We start from the raw sequence: 18,648 nt of genomic DNA, 5'->3' as shown, positions 1-18,648 counted from the left end.
GCCGGACGCCGCTCGCAGCGCGTTCTGAGAGCAAGCGCGGCTGCCTGGGCAGGGGGCGGGCCCCCGCAGCTCAGGTTCGCGTCGCGCCTGCCCGGTTCCGCAGTCTCTCGGTCGCCAAAGTTCAGGGCCGTTGACTGCGAGGTTAGCCGGCGTTGGGTGTTGGCCAGGAAGAGACGGATGGCCAGTGTTACGTCATCTAGCATTTTTGCGCCCACTCCACGCAGTCCCCATCCGATCGGCAGCTGGTCCCCGGGATACGCGGCACCGAGTCTTTAATCGCATTGGACTCCTCGGGCCGCCTGGGCGGTGTGGAGGCGGGGGAGAGAGGCCGCCCTTGGGGATTTTGGCGGGATGTTGCGGGCAGCTCTTTCTCCGGCCGCCCTAGCGGCGGCCGGGCTTCACCTCTCCGACCGGCGACCGCCAGTGCCCGTGTCCCTGCCGCGAGGATTGGGAGCGTGAGCTTGTGGGTCCGTCCGCGGGCCTGGAGGGCACGCACGCCGGGGACTCGGCGGTGTCGGCTTGCGGCCGGCTTCAGACAGACGAAGTCGTAGTTGTGCGGGAACCGGTACCTTTGAATGCACAGGCTGCACCTTGTTTTGCGAACTCTGTGGGCGTGTAGGGGCAAGGCAATGGACTGGGTGATGTCTCCCAGTTCATGGTGGTCGTCTCAGTTACGTAGCAGCCCGCTGCACGAAGGCCCCCTACCGGGGCAGACCTCCCGAGCAGCCTGTGGTCGGAAAGCCTCGGCCTTTGCTCATGGAGCTCGGGCTGAGCGCGGGTGCTGGTTCCCTTGAACGCATCGCCCCTTGGTCTGACATCCCCCAACAAACAGAAGAGGCCTGATTCGATTTACTTCACAGGACACTTACACGTGGGTCTCACTGTGCATTTGCTTTGCAGTTAACAAGTTTACAATCCCGGCTAAGCCAGAAGAGCCAACGCAGGATCTTGCCGACCGAGCACCCGCGTTTCCCGCCGAGAAGGCTGCCCAATCTCTGCGAGGCCCCAGCCTCACGGTTCTGCGTGCCCGACTCTCGGCGTGCACGCGTTCCCGCGCTTTCTGACGTGAGGGTCAGAGGGCGCGCCGCCGCGCAGGCGCACTGAGCCGAGGCTGCGGCGCCATGGGGGAGGCGGGCGGCGCTGAGGAGACCTGCCGGGTCAGTGTGGGCGCTGGGCCGCCTGCCGTCCGCGGGCCCGGGCTGTGGCGCCCTCTGCTCCCCCACGCTGAGCCGCACCGCAGCCCGCCTGGGCCTTGCCCATTGTGCCCGGGAGGGCCCTGGGCGTCGTCTGCGGACAACGTGGCCTGGGCCGGGCATGGGGGGCGGCGACCCCATCTCCGGAAACCGCGCGTGCGGGTCTGGGAGGCTGAGCGGTGGGCGGTGGGCGTGCTCCTGTGCCTCCTGTGTCCCCGCCCGCGAGGCCCTGTCGCCTGTCGCCGGGTCGGGCTTGTTCGGCCTCACGGTTGCCGGGCTGCTGGTGTCCCCTGGTCCTGGGGTTCCTGAGAGTCACCTAGCCTGCCTGTGCCCCCGTTTCCCAGCGGGACAGCCTTGAGGGCTGTGGTGAACACGAAGCGCGCTGGCCAGCAAGGGGCTTGGCGCACCCAGTAGGAATCCAGTGAAATTCATTTTCCTCGTGATTAGCGTGGCGCTGGCGGAGCGTTAAAAAGAAGTTGCTGGCGTTTCCCTGGGCTTTCAGCAGTAGGGCCTCGTTTGCGCTTGGAAAACCTGGCTCGTCCCTTGAAGGCTGGGGCTTCACCGCTCTAGCTGTGATGTACATAGTGGAGGGCACGTTAGGTGAAGACGTGCTTTTGAAACAGTTGTGAACCCAGGAGGTGTTAAAGAGGAGGCAGGCTCACTTGGGCTGCTGGTTTTAGTCATCTGAGGACAAGTGTAGTAATCTTAAGGTGTGCTTGTTCTTTTAGCATATGGGAACCAAAGAAGAATTTGTTAAAGTCAGAAAGAAGGACCTGGAACGACTGACAACTGAAGTGATGCAAATACGGGACTTCTTACCCAGAATACTAAACGGGGAAGTGCTGGAAAGCTTCCAGAAATTAAAGATTGTAGAAAAAAGTGAGTGTTACTTCATCTGTAGCAGTGTCTGGTGGTGACAGCAGTCTGTTTCAGCAGGTTTGCCTTCCGTAGCTGTGAGGTGACTATAAATAACCTTTAAGGTACTGTTATCGTCTTCATAATTACGTTTGGGAGAGTCTGATAAGGGACAAGGGAGGGAGGTGCCCACGATGAGCAACTTGGCTGTGTGCAAATTTGTGTTGGGGAAAAGGGCTGCCAACTTTCTGAGTATCTGCTACCAGCTCTCCTTTCTCCCCCTTTCATCTTTGGCGGAAGAATTTTATGCTTTATCATTTAAAAGCTCTATTCCAAAAATTAAGTCTCTTTTGTGTCACTTAAGGATCTCGCCATGCAGCAGCCTTGCAGGGGGTCAGCTGTGTCTGTAGAGATACTTCTCTCCATGGAGGAACGGGTCAACTTTAGCCCTGATTTAAGTTGCTAGGACTTGTGCATTCAGATTCTGAGATCTGAGCTCAGCCATCGTGTCAGGTATCAGTCTAGGAGCCCTGCTGAGGTTCTTGGAGCTGTTTCGGATTGATTCAGTACTTGCCTGACTGAGGCCGAGTTACTATCAAGTCAGCCTGCAGGGGTTAAGGCTGACTTACCGTTGTGTTTGATCGTTTGCCATCACTGCTTAGCCTCTAGAAGAGGTGTCTCTGGGAGGCCCAGGTCATGTCTTTAGCGCTAGTCCAGGCAAGAAGGTATCTGGACTCAACAGTACAAGTTTCTGGTGTGTGGAAAAGCATCTGGTCAAGGGGGCAGCCATGTCCAGTTAGAGGGGAGAATGCTCATGGTTGCCATGGCTCCCTGCCTGTTTATTCTCTCTTGGAATCCTCAGATCCGCTCTCTGCCCAGTGGGGTGCCCTGCGAGGTGGGCTCCTGCAGGCTGCCAGGGGTGCTCACCGATAGAAGGCGTCAGTGGGCAGAAGGAGTGTGGGGTGTTTCCCCCCGCTTCCTCCACAGCTGTGACTCGCACCCGGGAGCCACCCGCAGCTCTCGCTGGGCTCCAGGAGCGCTGTTTCCCCTCCTCGTTCTTTCAGCTGGAGGGCTGCTGCTAGTCCCTGGGTGCCTTCCCATCCCTTTTGGGTCTCTGACCCCTGCTGTCCCTCCTGTAAGTAGTCCTTTCCATAAAGGCCACACCAGGGTTCCCTTGTTTCCTGCTGGGATGCTGCCAGGTGTGCCCTCTGTCACTGGTTACCATAGCCCCAGGTCGTTGTCTTCTTAATTTTCTTAGTCCTGATCTTGTGCTCATTTCGGGAAGCAAAGTGCTGATCAGCAGCTGAGTATGTCAGCCTGCTGAGTAGTTGTATTTCTCACTGAAAATTAATGAACTGGCATTCTGAAGAATACGTCAGGGTCTTCTCATGAGTTGGTGAGCGCAAGTCAATTTTTGGAGATTAGTCCTCTGTCAGAATCAGGCTGGTGGTTACAAAAACGAGGCCCACAAGTGAGTCCATGGCGACTTGATCAAAGTTAGGCTTTAGGAGATCTTGCCTCACAGCCCTTGGTCTTCCCCAGCCACACCATCACCTCTTTTCCATTGATCTTCTCCGTCTGCTTTGCTGAGTCAGCCTTCTTTGCAGCAGCCTTTCAGCTCGTGGAGGTGCTCGAGGCTCAGGCGTAGGCCCCCTTGTCTCCTCCGTGGCCTCTCCGTGGGCAACCTCGGCACACACATAGCTTTAGTTGCCATCTTGATACCAGTGTCTCATAGGTTTTTATCTAGCCTGACTTCTCCAGGCTCAGGGCCCTGTATCTAACTCCTACTTGGCATTTCTTCTCGCTTGTTTCACATTCATTTCAAATTTTAAGTGTTTGGGGCTTCCCTGTTGGCGCAGTGGTTGAGAGTCCGCCTGCTGATGCAGGGGACACGGATTCGTGCCCCGGTCCGGGAAGATCCCACATGCCGCGGAGCGGCTGGGCCCGTGAGCCATGGCCGCTGAGCCTGCGCGTCCGGAGCCTGTGCTCTGCAACGGGAGAGGCCACAACAGTGAGAGGCCTGTGTACCGCAAAAAAAAAAAAAAAAAAAAAAAAAAATCTAAGTGTTTGTCTTAGTGTTATCAGCCTGCAGCCATCAGGAAGGACCTGTATTCTGACAAGGGCAGATTATTGGCTCGTTGCAGTGAGGGAGACCACACACCAGAGGGACTGTGGGCATTTTGCCAACAAAGGAAAGGACAGAGTTGCCGTAGGATTTGAGGCAGGGCCGAGTTTAGGTGGAGTGCACATGGAGCTGTGATTTCATGGGCTCCAAGCAGAGTGGGTCTGTGTGTGAAGGGGTCAGCATCAGGTCTCACTGCAGTGGCCCCAGGTCCTGCTTCATTGAAAACTACAAAATTTAGGTAGATGGTGGTACATCAGGTCTAGAAATCCTTTATTTGAAGCTCTGCAGCTAGCTGGCTATCAAGGCTCTGCTCTGTGTCACAGTGACTGCAACCCTGCAGGCGAGAGTGGGTGTTTCCTCCTCCTTACTAGTATAATTCCAAACAGCACAATTTCTGATAGTCTAGGATTTTAAAGAGTAAACTTTCTCTGAACAAGAAATCAGTAGCCACTGAAAGAAGGGTTCATCATGACACTTTACCCTTGCAGTGTGTCCTTGGGAGAAATGCTGTTTCCTGTTAACTTGGCAGCCAGCTTTCTGTGTCTGTTATCCCAGCCCAGCAAATTGCAGGACAGATTTTCACTTTCTCAGAGCAGGCGAATTTTACTTTCTCACGTCTGACTCATGCTATCCCGCCCCTACCCCACTGGACACCAGGCTTTCCCAGCCTCCCCAGGGCACCACCATCCAGGCAGAGACCTGGGATCCTCCTTGTTGCCCACCTCTCCTCTCACTGTTCTCTCCCCTTCCAGCCCCGGCCTGTCTCCCCGTAAGTCCTGTACGTTTCCCCGCATCGATGCATCCACCACCTCCATCGCCACTGCCTCCACCGAGTCCAGGCCCCTGTCATTGTGCCTGAATCTCTGCTCCTGATAGCATTATCTCATTGCCACTTGCCAGTCCACTTTGTATACTGTAGCCTGAGTAATTTTTAACAATTCAGTCTGATTATGTCATTCCCCTGCTTAAGTCAGTTTTCAGTGGCTTCTCTTTGCTCTTAGGATAAAGACCAAAAAACAAACAAAACCCTGACCCAAACCCCCTACCACCCCAAACCTTAAAACTGTACCGTGGCTTGAAAGGATTTGTATTATTGGACTTAGCCTCCGGCCCAGACTCATTTCCTTATCTGACTGCCTAGACAAGATTTGTCTTCCTGTTGGATGTTGTCATAGCACCCTGTACTTTTCCTTCAGACAGAATGGTTTTAGTCCCATCTTACAGTATAAATTGGTGGAAGGGCAGGGTCTCCCGTTATATTCTCTGTGCCTGGCTGAGTATTTGGTCCTAAGGGACCACCCAGCCTCCCGTTCCTGCATGCTCTTTTTTTAAATTTGCAGTGGTATCTCGTGAGGCTAGTGTGTGCTGCAGGTCACCGGGTGTATAGGAAGGGAGGGTCGAAGTGGACCGCAGTGCTTGTGGCCGGCTTCACTGTGAACCTTGAGCACGAGCTGGCCCTTGAAGACTTCTGCTTCTCTGGTCTGAGGCCTGGCCTAGAAGGTGGCCTCCTAAGAGGCATCTTTCACTTAATTTTGGCTCTTGAATTCTTTTTTTTTTTCTTTTTTTGGCTGCACTGCACAGCTTGTGGGATCTTAGTTCCCAGACCAGGGATCGAACCTAGGCCCTCGGCAGTGAAAGTGCGGAGTCCTAACCACTGGGCCACCAGGGAATTCCTTGGCTCTTACCACTCAGGTGACATGAAAGAAAACAAAAATCACCCCCCCGCCCCTTTATCTCTTTGTGAGGACTAGGTCTGATGGCCCTTCCTCGGCCTTCCCAAGGGCCTGTCTTCCCAGAGGGATCACATGAGCCATCGCTTTGAAAAGGGGTCCCTTAGAGTCAATCCAAGAATCACACGGTGGCAGCGAGAGCTGTTTGACATGTGGGTTCATCCTCCCTCTCACTGGCCTGTGGTCCAGGACAGTTCTTGGCTTTGACCAGTGTCAGAGTTGCTGTGTGCCTCCCGTCTCAAGCAATGAGAAAGGGCAACGTAGGAGTGGATGCAGGCAGGGAGGAGGGAGAGGGAAGCCACACACCTGACTTTAGGGCAAGTTTCTCTAGGAGAATAGGTGTGGATCTTTGGATGGTTTGGATGGGCTCAGGCTGCACAAGCCAGCCAGAGGGCTTAGGGTGGTGTGATGGGTGTCAGGTCGTGAATGGGACTTAATTCTGCCTCTAGCACGGTAACTGAGTTTCTTTTGGGAAACTGGGCAGTAGGTGGTGGAGTTCGGAATAATCCTACAAGGGTGTTGCCTGGGAATCTTTGGGGAATAGATGAGCATTGAGGGCAGAGGCATGATTTATTAGAAGGGAAGTGGGACGATGTTTTAGGCTAGGGTAAGGCATGTGTGAAAGTCACAGATGGGAGTGAGCAGGATTGTTCGTGGGTTAACCGGCTAGCTTCTCTGCTTGACATGTGGAGCAGAGATCGGGGTATAGCAGATGTCAGTAAATGTGAGCAGTTTAAGGAAGGCAGAGTAACCACGGATTATTGTTTTAACTTCGAAAGCAGAGGCCGTTGGAAACTAGCACATGGAAATGACTTCAAAATAGTGATGAAAATGACATTTTCAGGGGAATGATTTTTGCATCTAAGTTAGGATAGGTTGAGGACTTGGTTGGAAGGTGAAGAAAAATTAATGGTAAAGTGCTCATCAAGGAAGGTCTGGACTTGACGTTAGAGTGTGGACTGTGGCTGCATGGATGGAGTGGACAGGACGTGAGAAGAAATGGTTGGTCTGGTTAGGCTCCGTAGGTGGGCGCAGAGCTCAGCGGGGGGATACGGGGATGCAGGAGTGGTCTGTGCACTGCTGCTGTGGGCCGTCTCCACTGTTTCCCTGTCTAGAACGAGGACAGCCGCGCTTGCCTCACTGGAGGCATCAAGCGTTACAGTGAGCTCCCCTTTGGCACGTGCTTGGTACAGGCGGGGCTGGGTCGCCCTCCACGGAGAGGACGAGGACGTCCTCAGGTGGAGGGGCCCTGGACACTCGTGTAGTAAACGGGTCCCCGTGATGCTGCAGCGCCGCACAGCCCTCCTCGCGGCGGGTGTGGAGGGCTGACTGCAAAGCTGTACTTTGGGGGGTGGGGTGGGGTCAGCACTCATAACTCCCGTGTTGTTCAGGGCTCAACTGTACTCAGTAAAAGTTAGCTCACCCCCCTTTTCTGTCATCCCTTCTGGTGCACATTCTTCCAACAGTGAAGGAGGTATTACTACATCAGCATATGGCACAAATTTGTTTTAAACTGGGAGAATCCTGCTTTTTTTAAAAAAGTAAAATTTTATATAGTATATGGTTGTTCAATATGTAAAATAAATGAATGTTGTATTTCCTGCATAATTATTTTAAAAATTCAGTTTTATAACATTTACTTTTAAAATCAGTGGGTACAATGAAGGTTTTTTTTTAGAATTTATTTATTTATTTTTGGCTGTGTTGGGTCTTCGTTGCTGCATGCAGGCTTTTTCTAGTTGCGGCGAGCGGGGGCTACCCTTCATTGGGGTGCGCGGGCTTCTCATTGTGGTGGCTTCTCTTGTTGCGGAGCACGGGCTCTAGGCGTGCGGGCTTCAGTAGTTGTGGCACACGGGCTCAGTAGTTGTGGCACACGGGCTTAGTTGCTCCGCGGCATATGGGATCTTCCCGGACCAGGGCTCGAACCCGTGTCCCCTGCATTGGCAGGCGGATTCTTAGCCACTGTGCCACCAGGGAAGTCCCCAATGAAGGTGTTTTGATGAAAACAAAAATTTAATGTTAGACATTTTGGAAGACGGTTGCAGTACCATCCTCAGTGTCCAGTTTCTATTTTTAATTGTGGTTGTTAAGTAGCAAGAAAAAGACAAATCCCAGAGATAAGGAATTGCAAATGAGAAATGTTTTAAACAGCTCACCTTGTAACATGAGGACAGTTTTCAATTAAACTGATCTTGAAGCTTGAAATCAGAGGGGTCAGATATTTTTGTTTCACAACTAAGTCACCAAGTCTAAGAATTTCTTGCCTTTCTTGGTAGGTGTTCATTTTGGAGAGAGATGATGGAAAAGTCACTCAGCCTGTTTAAATTTTCATTGTCTTATAGAAGACACTTTCCAAATGAATTATGTTGCATTTGAGATGTTAAATGATATAATTTAAAAACAACTTGCCACCTTACTGGCAGTCTGTCAGATATTCACTCAGAGTCTCAGAGGCGTTGGAATTATTTAATTTTACGTGTTGACGCCAAACATAAACTACAGTGTCATTACTGACATTTTAAAATTTGCAACATTAGTTTTAACTTAAAATATTTGTTTAAATAAATATATTTAAATGTTAGTAGAGTGCATATCAGCAATGAATGCAAAGAAGTGCAGCCATGATATACTGGAGAGATATTTGACTAGGTTTTTAGCAGAGAGAAGAAGTTACTTTGTGTAATTTGAAATCTGTACAGCAGCACCTTACCTCTGTGAGCATAGTCCAGTAGAACCTTCTGTGGTGATGAAGGTGTTGTATGATCTATGCTGTCTACATCTGTTTTAAAAATAGCCACTAGTGGGCTTCCCTGGTAGCGCAGTGGTTGAGAGTCCGCCTGCTGATGCAGGGGACACGGGTTCGTGCCCCGGTCCGGGAAGATCCCACATGCCGCGGAGCGGCTGGGCCCGTGAGCCGTGGCCGCTGAGCCTGCGCGTCCGGAGCCTGTGCTCCGCAATGGGAGAGGCCACAACAGTGAGAGGCCCGCGTACCGCAAAAACTAACTAACTAAATAAATAAAAATAGCCACTAGCCATCTGTGCCAACTGACCCAGTGCCGTTTATCGAAAGGGCGGTCTTCCCCTCCTGAGCTACAGTGTCTTTTGTCGTAGTAGCTAGTTTTATGTGGGTCTGATTCTCAATTCTTTATTAGCTCTGTTATTTACTTTAAAATTATTTTTAAATACTAGTATTTATTAGTTTTTGTGTTGATTTTCTACTAGATTGTTGTTTATTCCAGCTCCCTGATGAAACTCTCTTGTTGTCTATTTCTGGAACATATCAGTCACAGTTATTTCAGAGTCTGAGTCTGATAAATCCATTGTCTGGATCACCTGTTGATCTGCTTGTATTGTCTGTTGCTCCTGTTGGTAGTTCTGGTAATTTTTTTTATTGATTAATGGATTTTAAAGAGTGAAGTGTGTAGAGGCTCTGGATTTGATATTTTTCTCCAGCAAGGACTTTTTCCCCCGGCTTCTCTCAGTCAGTTAGAATGGAGTCAGAGTAGTTCACCTAAATCCAGTTAGGCATTGAGCTGGTTCACGGCTGGTTTCAGTCTGAGTTCGAGCTGGCCTGTGTCTAGTTCATTCTCCCTCTTAGGGTTTTAGCTCTTCAGGGGCGTCTAACTGAGAGCTTGAGTCCTTTCCCAGAGTCCTTCCATCTAGGTGGACCCTGCCTGACCTTCAGTTCTTTTCTCTTTTTTTAAATATTTATTTATTTGGCTGCACCAGGTCTTAGTTGCAGTGTGCGTACTCTCAGTTGCGGCATGCATGTGGGATCTAGGTCCCCGACCATGGATCAAACGCAGGCCCCCTGCACTGGGAGCGCAGAGTCTTACCCGCTGGAGCACCAGGGAAGTGCGCTGACCTTCCGTTCTGACCTCTCCAGCGCCATGAGGTTGATGACAGCTCTGCCTGGCCTCCTGGTCTCTCTCCACTCACCGCCCGCCCGCCTCCCTCTGCAGCCCCTCTGCGCTTTCCCTGTGCTTCCCTCTCCTCCAGGATCATGGCCTGCCCTAGGTCTCGGCTGCCTAGTAGCTCTGTACTCCGTGGCGAGATGCTCTGCTTAGCTCTGCTGCCTCTTTGCCTGTGCTGCTTTTGAATATGCAGATGCCTTGGGGAAGAGTGGGCTGGGAAGTTGGGCTTGCTCACTTCAGTGCAGCTCCCTCTTCTCTAGGTCTCGGCTCTCAAGGCCTACGTGATTTGGTAACTCTCAGATACTTTGAAACAACTTTTTTCTGGTTTGTTCAAATTCTGCTTTCCTACTTGTTCTTGGGGGGAGGATTGATCTGCTGCACCACCATGCTAGCTGGAAATGGTTCTTCCATGTATGTTGTTATGATTTTTAAATTGTTAAAAATGTATTGTGATGTCATACAGACAGCGCAGGCTATGGAGATGTTCCAGATTAATGGAGACTAAAGACACATGACAGTTAAATGCGATACCTGATCCTAGACCAGATGCTGTACCTTGAAGGAAGAAGATGCTGTAAAGGGCAATTTTAGATCATTTGACAAAATTCTAACGTCTGTGGTAGATTAGGTAAAGGTATGTTAATTTTTCTCAAGTTGACATCTGTGTATACTGGGTAACTAAGACATTATCCCTATTCTTGGAAAATGTTCACTGAAGTATTTAGAAGTAAAGGACCATGATATATGTAACTTACTCGAAACTGGCTGAAAAAATGTGCTGTGTGTATGCTTGTGTATGGTCCAAATGATGAGCAAATGTGGTGAAGTGTTAACAGTATGTAAGTGTGGGTAAAGGGTATGTGGGTATTCGTTGTATTATTTTTATTCATGCAACATTTTGTAAGTTTGAAATTATTTCCAAATAAAACAGCGAAAAACATATTGTAAGATGGAAATACTAATTAAATGTTTACAGAACCATAAGCATCCCTGAGGCACTTGGGTTCTTAGCAGTGGGGTTTGAAAAGCGCTGCACTAAGTGATTTCTAAAACATTTGTGGGGTGTTCTGAGATTAATTGCCCAGGAGTTTGATATTAATGAGAAGAGAGGGGGATCTCTGTTTCAACTCAGAGAAGAATTATTCTGGCCCATAGAAATATGAGCTAGGGACTTCCCTGGCAGTCCAGTGGTTAGGACTCCGCGCTTTCACTACTGAGGACGCGGGTTCAATCCCTGGTCGGGGAACTAAGATCCCACAAGCTGCGTGGTACAGCCACCAAAAAAAAAGGAAAAAGAAGAAATATGAACTAGACAGAGAATTATTAGAGAGTGGGATAATCATTAAAGAGTGAGTGCCAAGAAGATATTATTTAATTTGACCAAAGGTTTATTGTGGCCCATATGAGGTAATAAATACCAGAGTGTATCAAGTCCAGCTCCTGGCAGGAAACAGAAAGGGTAAACAGAGCATATCATGAAGCGATGACAGACCAAGGTGGGCAGGGTTTGGGGAACCAGCACAAGGGAGGCGAAGGCCCAGAACCTGGAAGAGTGGGGCGCTGTGGCCTCCCAGCGAGCGGCCAGACTGGCAGGAGGGTGGGTGCTGGGCAGGACCATGCCTCAGCTCAGAGGAGGAAACCACTGCTGCTTGAACCTGGCAGGGGTAATGCAGTGGGTAAGTTGATGTCCCACCCTGCCTCCTGTCCTTGTTTCCTGTGGGGACCCACTGTTCAAATCCAGCAGGCAGGGGAGCCGGTCGCTGTGGAGGTTGGGTTCAGCCTTTTACCCCTCGGGACAGAGCAGGTTGGAGAGTGGATCTGAAGGGCGCGTGGAGACTGTCCAGAATGCAGGGGACTGGGAAGGGAGAAGATGGACTGCTGTTTGGGGCTTAGTGGACTGAGGAGCAGAAAGGTAGCCAAGGTGGAGGGTGGAGACGTGTGTTACTTGGACAGATCACTATCGACCACCCAGTTGTTAACATTGTATTTTATGCCAGTGAATGAAAAGCAGAAGTCCCTGACTCTTTGGTTTGGGAAATAACTTTAACAGTATTCGTTTGAGTTCAGCAAGGTTGATCTTAGTTTTCTGCGATAGAACTCAGTTGAAAGTCAATCAGGTAGGTATTCACTGTATGCCTGGTGTGTGTCAAGCTCTGCTAGGCGATGTGGGGATATAAAAAGGATAAGATCAGATCCTCTGCCGTGATAATTCCCGGGCAGACTGAGGAGCTGCAACGTGGAGGTGTGAAAAGGTAGAGCCAAGTACGTGGCGGTGCCAGCACAGGACGGATTCCTATTAGTCACACGTCTCCTTCCTCTTCTGAGAGTGCTCCGGTGGCCTTTACGTTAGAAAAACAAGCAGATTTTTGGCAGCGCAGGAAAAAAATTTCTATTTCCATATTCTGGTTCCAACTCTCCTCCCCCACTCCCTTTGGTTTGTTTTAAAAATTTGACAGCTAATTAAAGTGTCGTTTGGCTGGAAATGCATTTAAACTCTTTAACTGAGGGGTTTTTTTTGTGTTTAAATGAATCCCGGAATATTCTCATCTTTTCACTTTTTCAACTTACATTTTTTGACAGGCCGATTAAGTTAAAATGAGGTCTTTAGGGTGGGCCCTAATCCAGTATGACTGGTATCCTTCTTCAAAGAGGGAATTTGGACACAGAGACAGAAGTACACGGAGGGAAGATAATGTGAAGAGACAGGGAGGAGGCCAGACAAAGGCAGAGGCAGGTTGGGGTTACACTGCTGCAAGCCCAGGGACGTCTGGGGCCACCAGAAGGTGGAAGAGACGGGAAAGGATCCTTCATCCACAGATTTCAGAGGGAGCGTGTCCTTGCCAACAGCTTGATTTCAAACTGTAGCCTCCAGAATGATGAGAGAATACATTTCTGTTCTAAGCCACCCAGTCTGTGGTACTTTGTTATGGCAGATCTAGGAAACTAACATACCCTCCAAGTCTCAGCTCATAGTAAAGATGGATTCCATCAGTAGCTAATTCTGAATTCTTTTCTAAACCTATTAGTGAGAAGAATGTAAAAGTTGATGGCTATGAAAAAGCCCTTAGTTTGGATTTGAGACTCTTTACTGAGCTATTTTGATTAAAAACATATTTTTTTCTTATTACATGAAATATCTGATAATTTATTAAATATTACAATTAATAATGTATTATAAACATGCCAGGTGGTAAAGGGTAGGAGAAATCGATCCCTTTTTTTATAGTTTAAGTTTCTTTAGCTGGGTTTTAGTCACCCCGCTTTTCATTTATGGCTCTCTCTACCCGTCCCGTGAATAAGTTGATAGTCATTCTCATGTTATTAAAGCTATCAAAAAAGGATTCTAAGTTTCAGAAGATATATAGATGTTGAACTGACCTGTGATTTAGGTTGTTTCTATATACTGATAGTCTGTCTAGGCCACCCTTTTACTCAGTTAGATTTCTCCTTCGTTTTGAATGCCAAAGCTTAGCAGTTGAACTACAGTCTAGGCTGGGTGGCAGCCTCTTCCTCGTTCTAATACTGAGGCTGGGTAAAGTAATGTCTTGACCATGTATAATGTACTGCATAGGTATTATTTCTGTCCCTGATTTTTAAAACAAATTGCAAAAGCAATATATCCTCTTGTAGAGGAATAAGACATACAATCAAAATAGCTGAGTTATTTTCTTTATCCAGGGGTTAGCTGGACTGTATAAAGAAGTGAAATTCATTTACGTGACAAGTATTTATAAAGTGCCTGCTCGGTGCCGTGTACTGTTCTAGGCTCGTGAGATGCATCAGAACACGTGAAGATCCCTGCCCTCATGCTTTAGGCGGCAGGCATGCCGTGTGGGCCACGTTGAAAATGCAGGGAGGTGGCAGCAGTGCTCCCTTCTCGCCACAAGGCGGTGGCCTTGTACAGCACAAAGCCACCACCTGCCTCCTGGAGAGCCTGGGGTGGGTGGGTTGACACCCCTGATACTGCCTTTGAATTCTGGGGGGTAGAGTGGGATGGTTTAACCCCGTCCCTTTGTTATGTTAACTTACAGTGAGGTCATAAGCAGCTATATAGAGTGAGAGATTATGAAATTACCATAGTGAGTCTTTTGGGTGGTCATAATTAATTCCTACATATTTTTACACGTGAGCCGTGTTGTTTCCTGTCTTCTTTACCATGTTTGAGTAATATACAGTTTAGTAATAGAAGAAAAAATTAAAAATTAAAAATTAACTGCAAAGAAAAAGTTTTATGCCACCAATGATTTTATCTCAGTTTTTGTTCATTTTGTTTCTTTTTGTCTGTGACCATTTGCAGTTCACATTTCACTCATAAGTTTAACATCGTTACAAAAGGCAGATACGTATTTTTCAAAGTATAGCACTTGATTGATATAGTTGGTTTCTTGGGTGGCCAGGATTAGTGGGACAAAATTAAGAATTCCAGTGAAAGTCATGTTGTGGCATAATACCTCCCACCCCAGTTTCTAAGAAACTCGTTTTAAGAGAAGCTTTGCCAGCTGTTTCACAATCGTTAACTGAATATTTAGCTTTAGGTTTTAATCTCCCTTCTAGGGCATAGGGTCTCTAGAAAATGTAGGCCTCCCTTTATTTTTCCAGAGCTTTTGGAATGCCTGCATTGTTCTTAGCACTGATCCCACCCCCCACCCCCACCGCCAGTGTCTCGTCTGGGCTTTCCTTGCTGTCCCAGACCCCTAGGTCATAAAGCCACACCCCTTCTCTTTTGTCCGTTGGAGGAAGTGTCTGGGAGCCGCTTCTCTAGGGTGGAGCGATGCTCCATTTTCCAGCATCTGCCCTGTGAGGCGCTCTCAGGGCAGGCTGCCTTGTACGGCCCTCCATTTTTCCCGCTAGTTTACATCCCTAGGGCTGGGCTCCGTTGTTTGCTTTGCGGGCTGTGTGTTGATTTCATTTTGTTGGTGGTGAGAGATGTGGCTGTTGCCCTGAAGCAGTCACTCTCAAACTCTGTTCCCAGGCCAGCAGTATCAACCTCACTGGGAACTTGTTAGAAATGCAGATCCTCAGGCCTACTTCAGAGGCAGAAACTGAGGATGGGGCCCGGCAGGCTGTGCCTGGACAAGCCTTCCAGGGGATTCTGATGCACAGTAAAGTTTGAGAATCACCGTCCCCAAGCAGCGCTACTTTAATTAAGAAGTTACACCAGTAGCTCTGAGCACAAGCCCCCGCTCAAATCTTGGTATATGTTAGCATTAAAACGGATGATATCTTAGTCCTTGAAGTCAAGGCACTTAAAACTTTAAAGCACCTGTTTCTTTGCTTTTTGAATGTCACTATTTCTGTAGCATATTTTTTATTTAGAGTTGACAATACGGTTGATTTCAGAGTTATTAGCACGGATGTCTTTTGGGATTTTTGTTGGCCCTCTGAGTCATCACCTGAACGAATGTGGTAGAGAGGGAGCGTTCCCTACCTCCCATCTTTCACTGTGGCCACCTCTTGTCTCCATTGCCGCTGCTTTCATTTCTCCATTGACTGCGGCAGCAGCTGTTCCTGGGCAGTCAGTCTGCCCGTGGTGAGACGAGCTTTGTGAATCAGCCCGGCTGGCACCGTCTCCTCACTGAGCTGCCTTCTGCTTTTTATGGAGCAGATACAAGTCTGTGCCATGAGACAGTCGGGCTGCTCAGCCCTGCCTTCAATCCTTTAAATAACACGCTTTCTTAAAACCTTGAGTGCAAGTCTGGCAGTAAAATGAAGTCTCAGAAACAGAAAACAGAAAACAAAAAGGTGCTTTCTGCCATGGGCAAAAAACGGACAAAAACTTAAAAAGCAGGACTGTTAGAACATTGGTTATTCAGGGACTGGTTATGTGAATAATCCTACCTAAGAGATCAGGTTTTCCTAGGAGAAGATCAAGCAAAATGGATGCTCAGAGAGATTAGTGATTTGAAATACTGAATATTCCTCTGTCTCTTCTAGATCTGGAAAGGAAAGAGCAAGAGTTAGAGCAGCTGAGAATGGATTGTGAGCACTTCAAAGCCCGCCTGGAGTCTGTGCAAGAGGACAGCGTGAGCGAGAAGAAGGTGCGCCGCTCACAGGGTCCCTGCGAAGTGCCGGCGCCGCGGCCGTGACCGCAGAGTGGCGCCGGCCACAGCCCAGCCCGCAAGCCTCAAGACGCTGCATTTTCACATGTATTTATTCTGAACGGGCTGGAAAATAGTTGATCATTTGGATTTTACAACCATTTAATGTGGGGGATTATTTACTTGGTGCCTTTTGGTAGTCACTTACTGTTAATTCAGTGTTTAAAAGCCCGATCCAAGTTATTAAAACTCATAATAATCTTGAAAAAATCATGCATACAAGGATTTATAATCAGAGATAGATATATTAAATAGAAGTATTTGTAATTAACTTCACACATCATTTCCTGATATTTTAGAAAAAAACAGTTATATTTCATTTTAATATTTGGGGAGACTAACAATATTTCTTGAAAATTATACATTTTTTTGCATGGAATAAGTTATTTCCTCTTCTATAAAACTAGAACTCTTCTACCACTTCTGCTGATATTCGGAGCTTGAATTTTTATTTTTGAATAGTAAAGGAGTAATAGTACTAGTGACAAGCCAGGATGTGTTGTTAACTGTGTGCTGGCAGGTGGTCAGCAGCCGTCCATGCATCTCACTTGTTTCTCCCAGCACAGCTGGATCAGCAGGTGCTGTTAACCTGCCGGAGTGAGAGGAGGCTGGTCCCAGGCCCCACTGCCGTGTGCTAAGCTTTGTGTCACACTACCTCCTTGTGTGGAGGAGTTCTGAAGGTTTGTGGCTGCAGTGGAGGTTTTCCAAAACCGATGGATTTTGTATAGCCTTTATTTTTCCCCCACGTATTTGTTAATTGTTTATTTATCAAGAAAAACTATTCCTTAACCCAGATATTCATAGTTCTTAGTTTCATAGTTTAGGAACACAGGTAAGTGACAAACTGCCGTGGAAATCAACCCAAAGACATTCTTTACATTCCAAAATCATTTTGCACTCTGAAAGACAGTAGCTTTCCTCATCGCGGCAAAATCTTTTATGGAATCGTAAATTCTGTAGAAATCTGCATATGCCTTCTTTCTTGGTTCAGCCACAGCAAACTTATAGAAAGCTGCAGCTCCCAGAGATACAGTGAATGCTCCAGCAATATGAAATTGCAGACACTTGGCCAGAAGGCCACGCATCTGAGGTTTCATCAAAGAACTGGAAGCCACGGTAGTTTTTCTCCTTGAAAAACATGGCTCAACAACATCTTTCCAGATGGATGGAGAAATGGACTGTATAGACTTTAATACTGAGCACGTAGAGAAGACCAGGGAAAGAGTTTTAGTCTCAAAACTGAGTTAGGTTGAGTGTCACACACTGAAAGCTGAAATTCTAGCTCAGTCATGTTCTGTTCAGATCATGATACACTAAGGTGGACGCATGGTTAATTTGTCTGGACCTAAAAGTTTCATTGTCTGAAGGAAGTTGACCAGCAGGCAAGAAGCAATTTGATAAATGGGAACAATGCAATCCATTGGTTCTGTACTCCTTAAAATACCAAGACGTCCTTGTTAAGTTGAAGCCCAAATTGGGCAGAATCTTAGACTTCCTATATTTTAAATTGATAAGCATAGGAGAAAATGCATGTTTGGCTGGCATTTTAGATGTAAGGCTTAAAAATAAGGCACTCAGGGAAGGTGCCAGAATCGAGGAGGGAATGGCTGTGGTGAAGTAGCGTCAGACCATCAGCATGTTATTGCCCAGACACTTCGACCTTAGTTCAGATGTGGGAATCTTTTAGGTTAAACCATTACCTATTTCCAGTTAAGTCTCCTGCTTAATAGTCCCGCCAATTTAACACAGGTTGGAGCCCCTGCAAGTTTGCTGTGACAAGGCCCTGTCTCTTCCTGCTGTAGGGAACTGGCAGTTCCCTTTCCTGTGGCCTTTTCTGCCCAGGTCTGTACAGATCGTGAGGCTGGACTCTGGAAGCTTACTTTAGAGTCGAGGAACTAGGAAAGAATCCAGGGCTAGATACTAAATTACAGTATTGCTAGTAAGTACTTCAGGTGGGGTAAAAGTCATTAAGGAGAAGGCAGACATCACTGAATCCAGCATGTAAGGAAAGCTCAGAAAACAAAGTGTGGAATCAAAATTGTAAAGGAGATGCTGGGTGAGAAGCAGCGCCTAACCTTCTAGAGGTTCGTCACTGGGACAAGAAAAGCTTGGTTCGTGCCCTCCGTTGAGGTGTTTCCTCAGTGACAGTCTAATGGGGTCAGTTTGGGCCTAGTTGGGCCTTGTTGTGATCTGAGGGGTGGGCCGGGAGAGTCCTGGCAATAGCAGCCTTTGAACTCAAGAGAAGAAAGCGCCAGTGGAGCTGTTGGAGGATGTCTGAGTTACTACTGAAGGGCTGTGCTGCTGCTGTAGGGTTAGCTGAGGCCTTCCGCAGCGTCTCTGCTGCCACAGCATTTAGTGCCTGGCCTGCTTCCCCGTGCGCGTGGACTTGTTGCAGACAACGGGCAGAGTCACAGCGCCCGTTGTCTGCAACGGCGCCCGTTGATGCGCCCGTCACAGCGCCTCTCTAAGGAGCCATGTTTCCCCGGCTTACCTATGGCTTCATCCTCTCTGTGTGTTTTCTTAGGGCAGCATCTTTCATAGTCAGTAAACTAACTTAAATATGGACTGCTATTTTTTCATTATCTTTATTTCTAATTTGTTAGGAAAGAGTTGCTTTTGTGATGATAAATGGGAAGTTGTTGCAAACATTGTATATTATTTCAGGAAAGTTTTTAAAGAAAAATTAACTGATAGTTCAGTTACCATAATCAGAAATGAACTACACAAAGATTT

The 18,648-nt window shown here is 48.0% G+C and overlaps 1 protein-coding gene across 6 annotated transcripts in view; it reads left to right on the top strand.

The window, feature by feature from the left end:
• The first annotated feature begins 35 nt into the window (after positions 1-35).
• HSF2BP (heat shock transcription factor 2 binding protein) overlaps positions 36-18,648 on the top strand; it is an 83,152-nt gene continuing 64,539 nt past the window's right edge. The window contains exons 1-4 of one of the 6 annotated variants that reach the window (XM_073804558.1): positions 36-141; positions 901-1,157; positions 1,922-2,072; positions 15,752-15,855. In XM_073804558.1, the coding sequence (XP_073660659.1) occupies positions 1,122-1,157; positions 1,922-2,072; positions 15,752-15,855 (291 nt within the window). In that variant the 5' untranslated portion in view covers positions 36-141; positions 901-1,121. Of the gene's footprint in view, positions 1,158-1,921; positions 2,073-15,751; positions 15,856-18,648 lie in introns of all 6 variants that reach the window. The other 5 variants (XM_033856169.2, XM_073804561.1, XM_073804560.1 and 2 more) reach the window with 5 other exon arrangements.

This window comes from Tursiops truncatus, chromosome 4 (genome assembly GCF_011762595.2).
Source record: "Tursiops truncatus isolate mTurTru1 chromosome 4, mTurTru1.mat.Y, whole genome shotgun sequence".
NCBI lineage: Eukaryota > Metazoa > Chordata > Mammalia > Artiodactyla > Delphinidae > Tursiops > Tursiops truncatus.
This window is presented reverse-complemented; position numbering and strand designations above follow the sequence as displayed.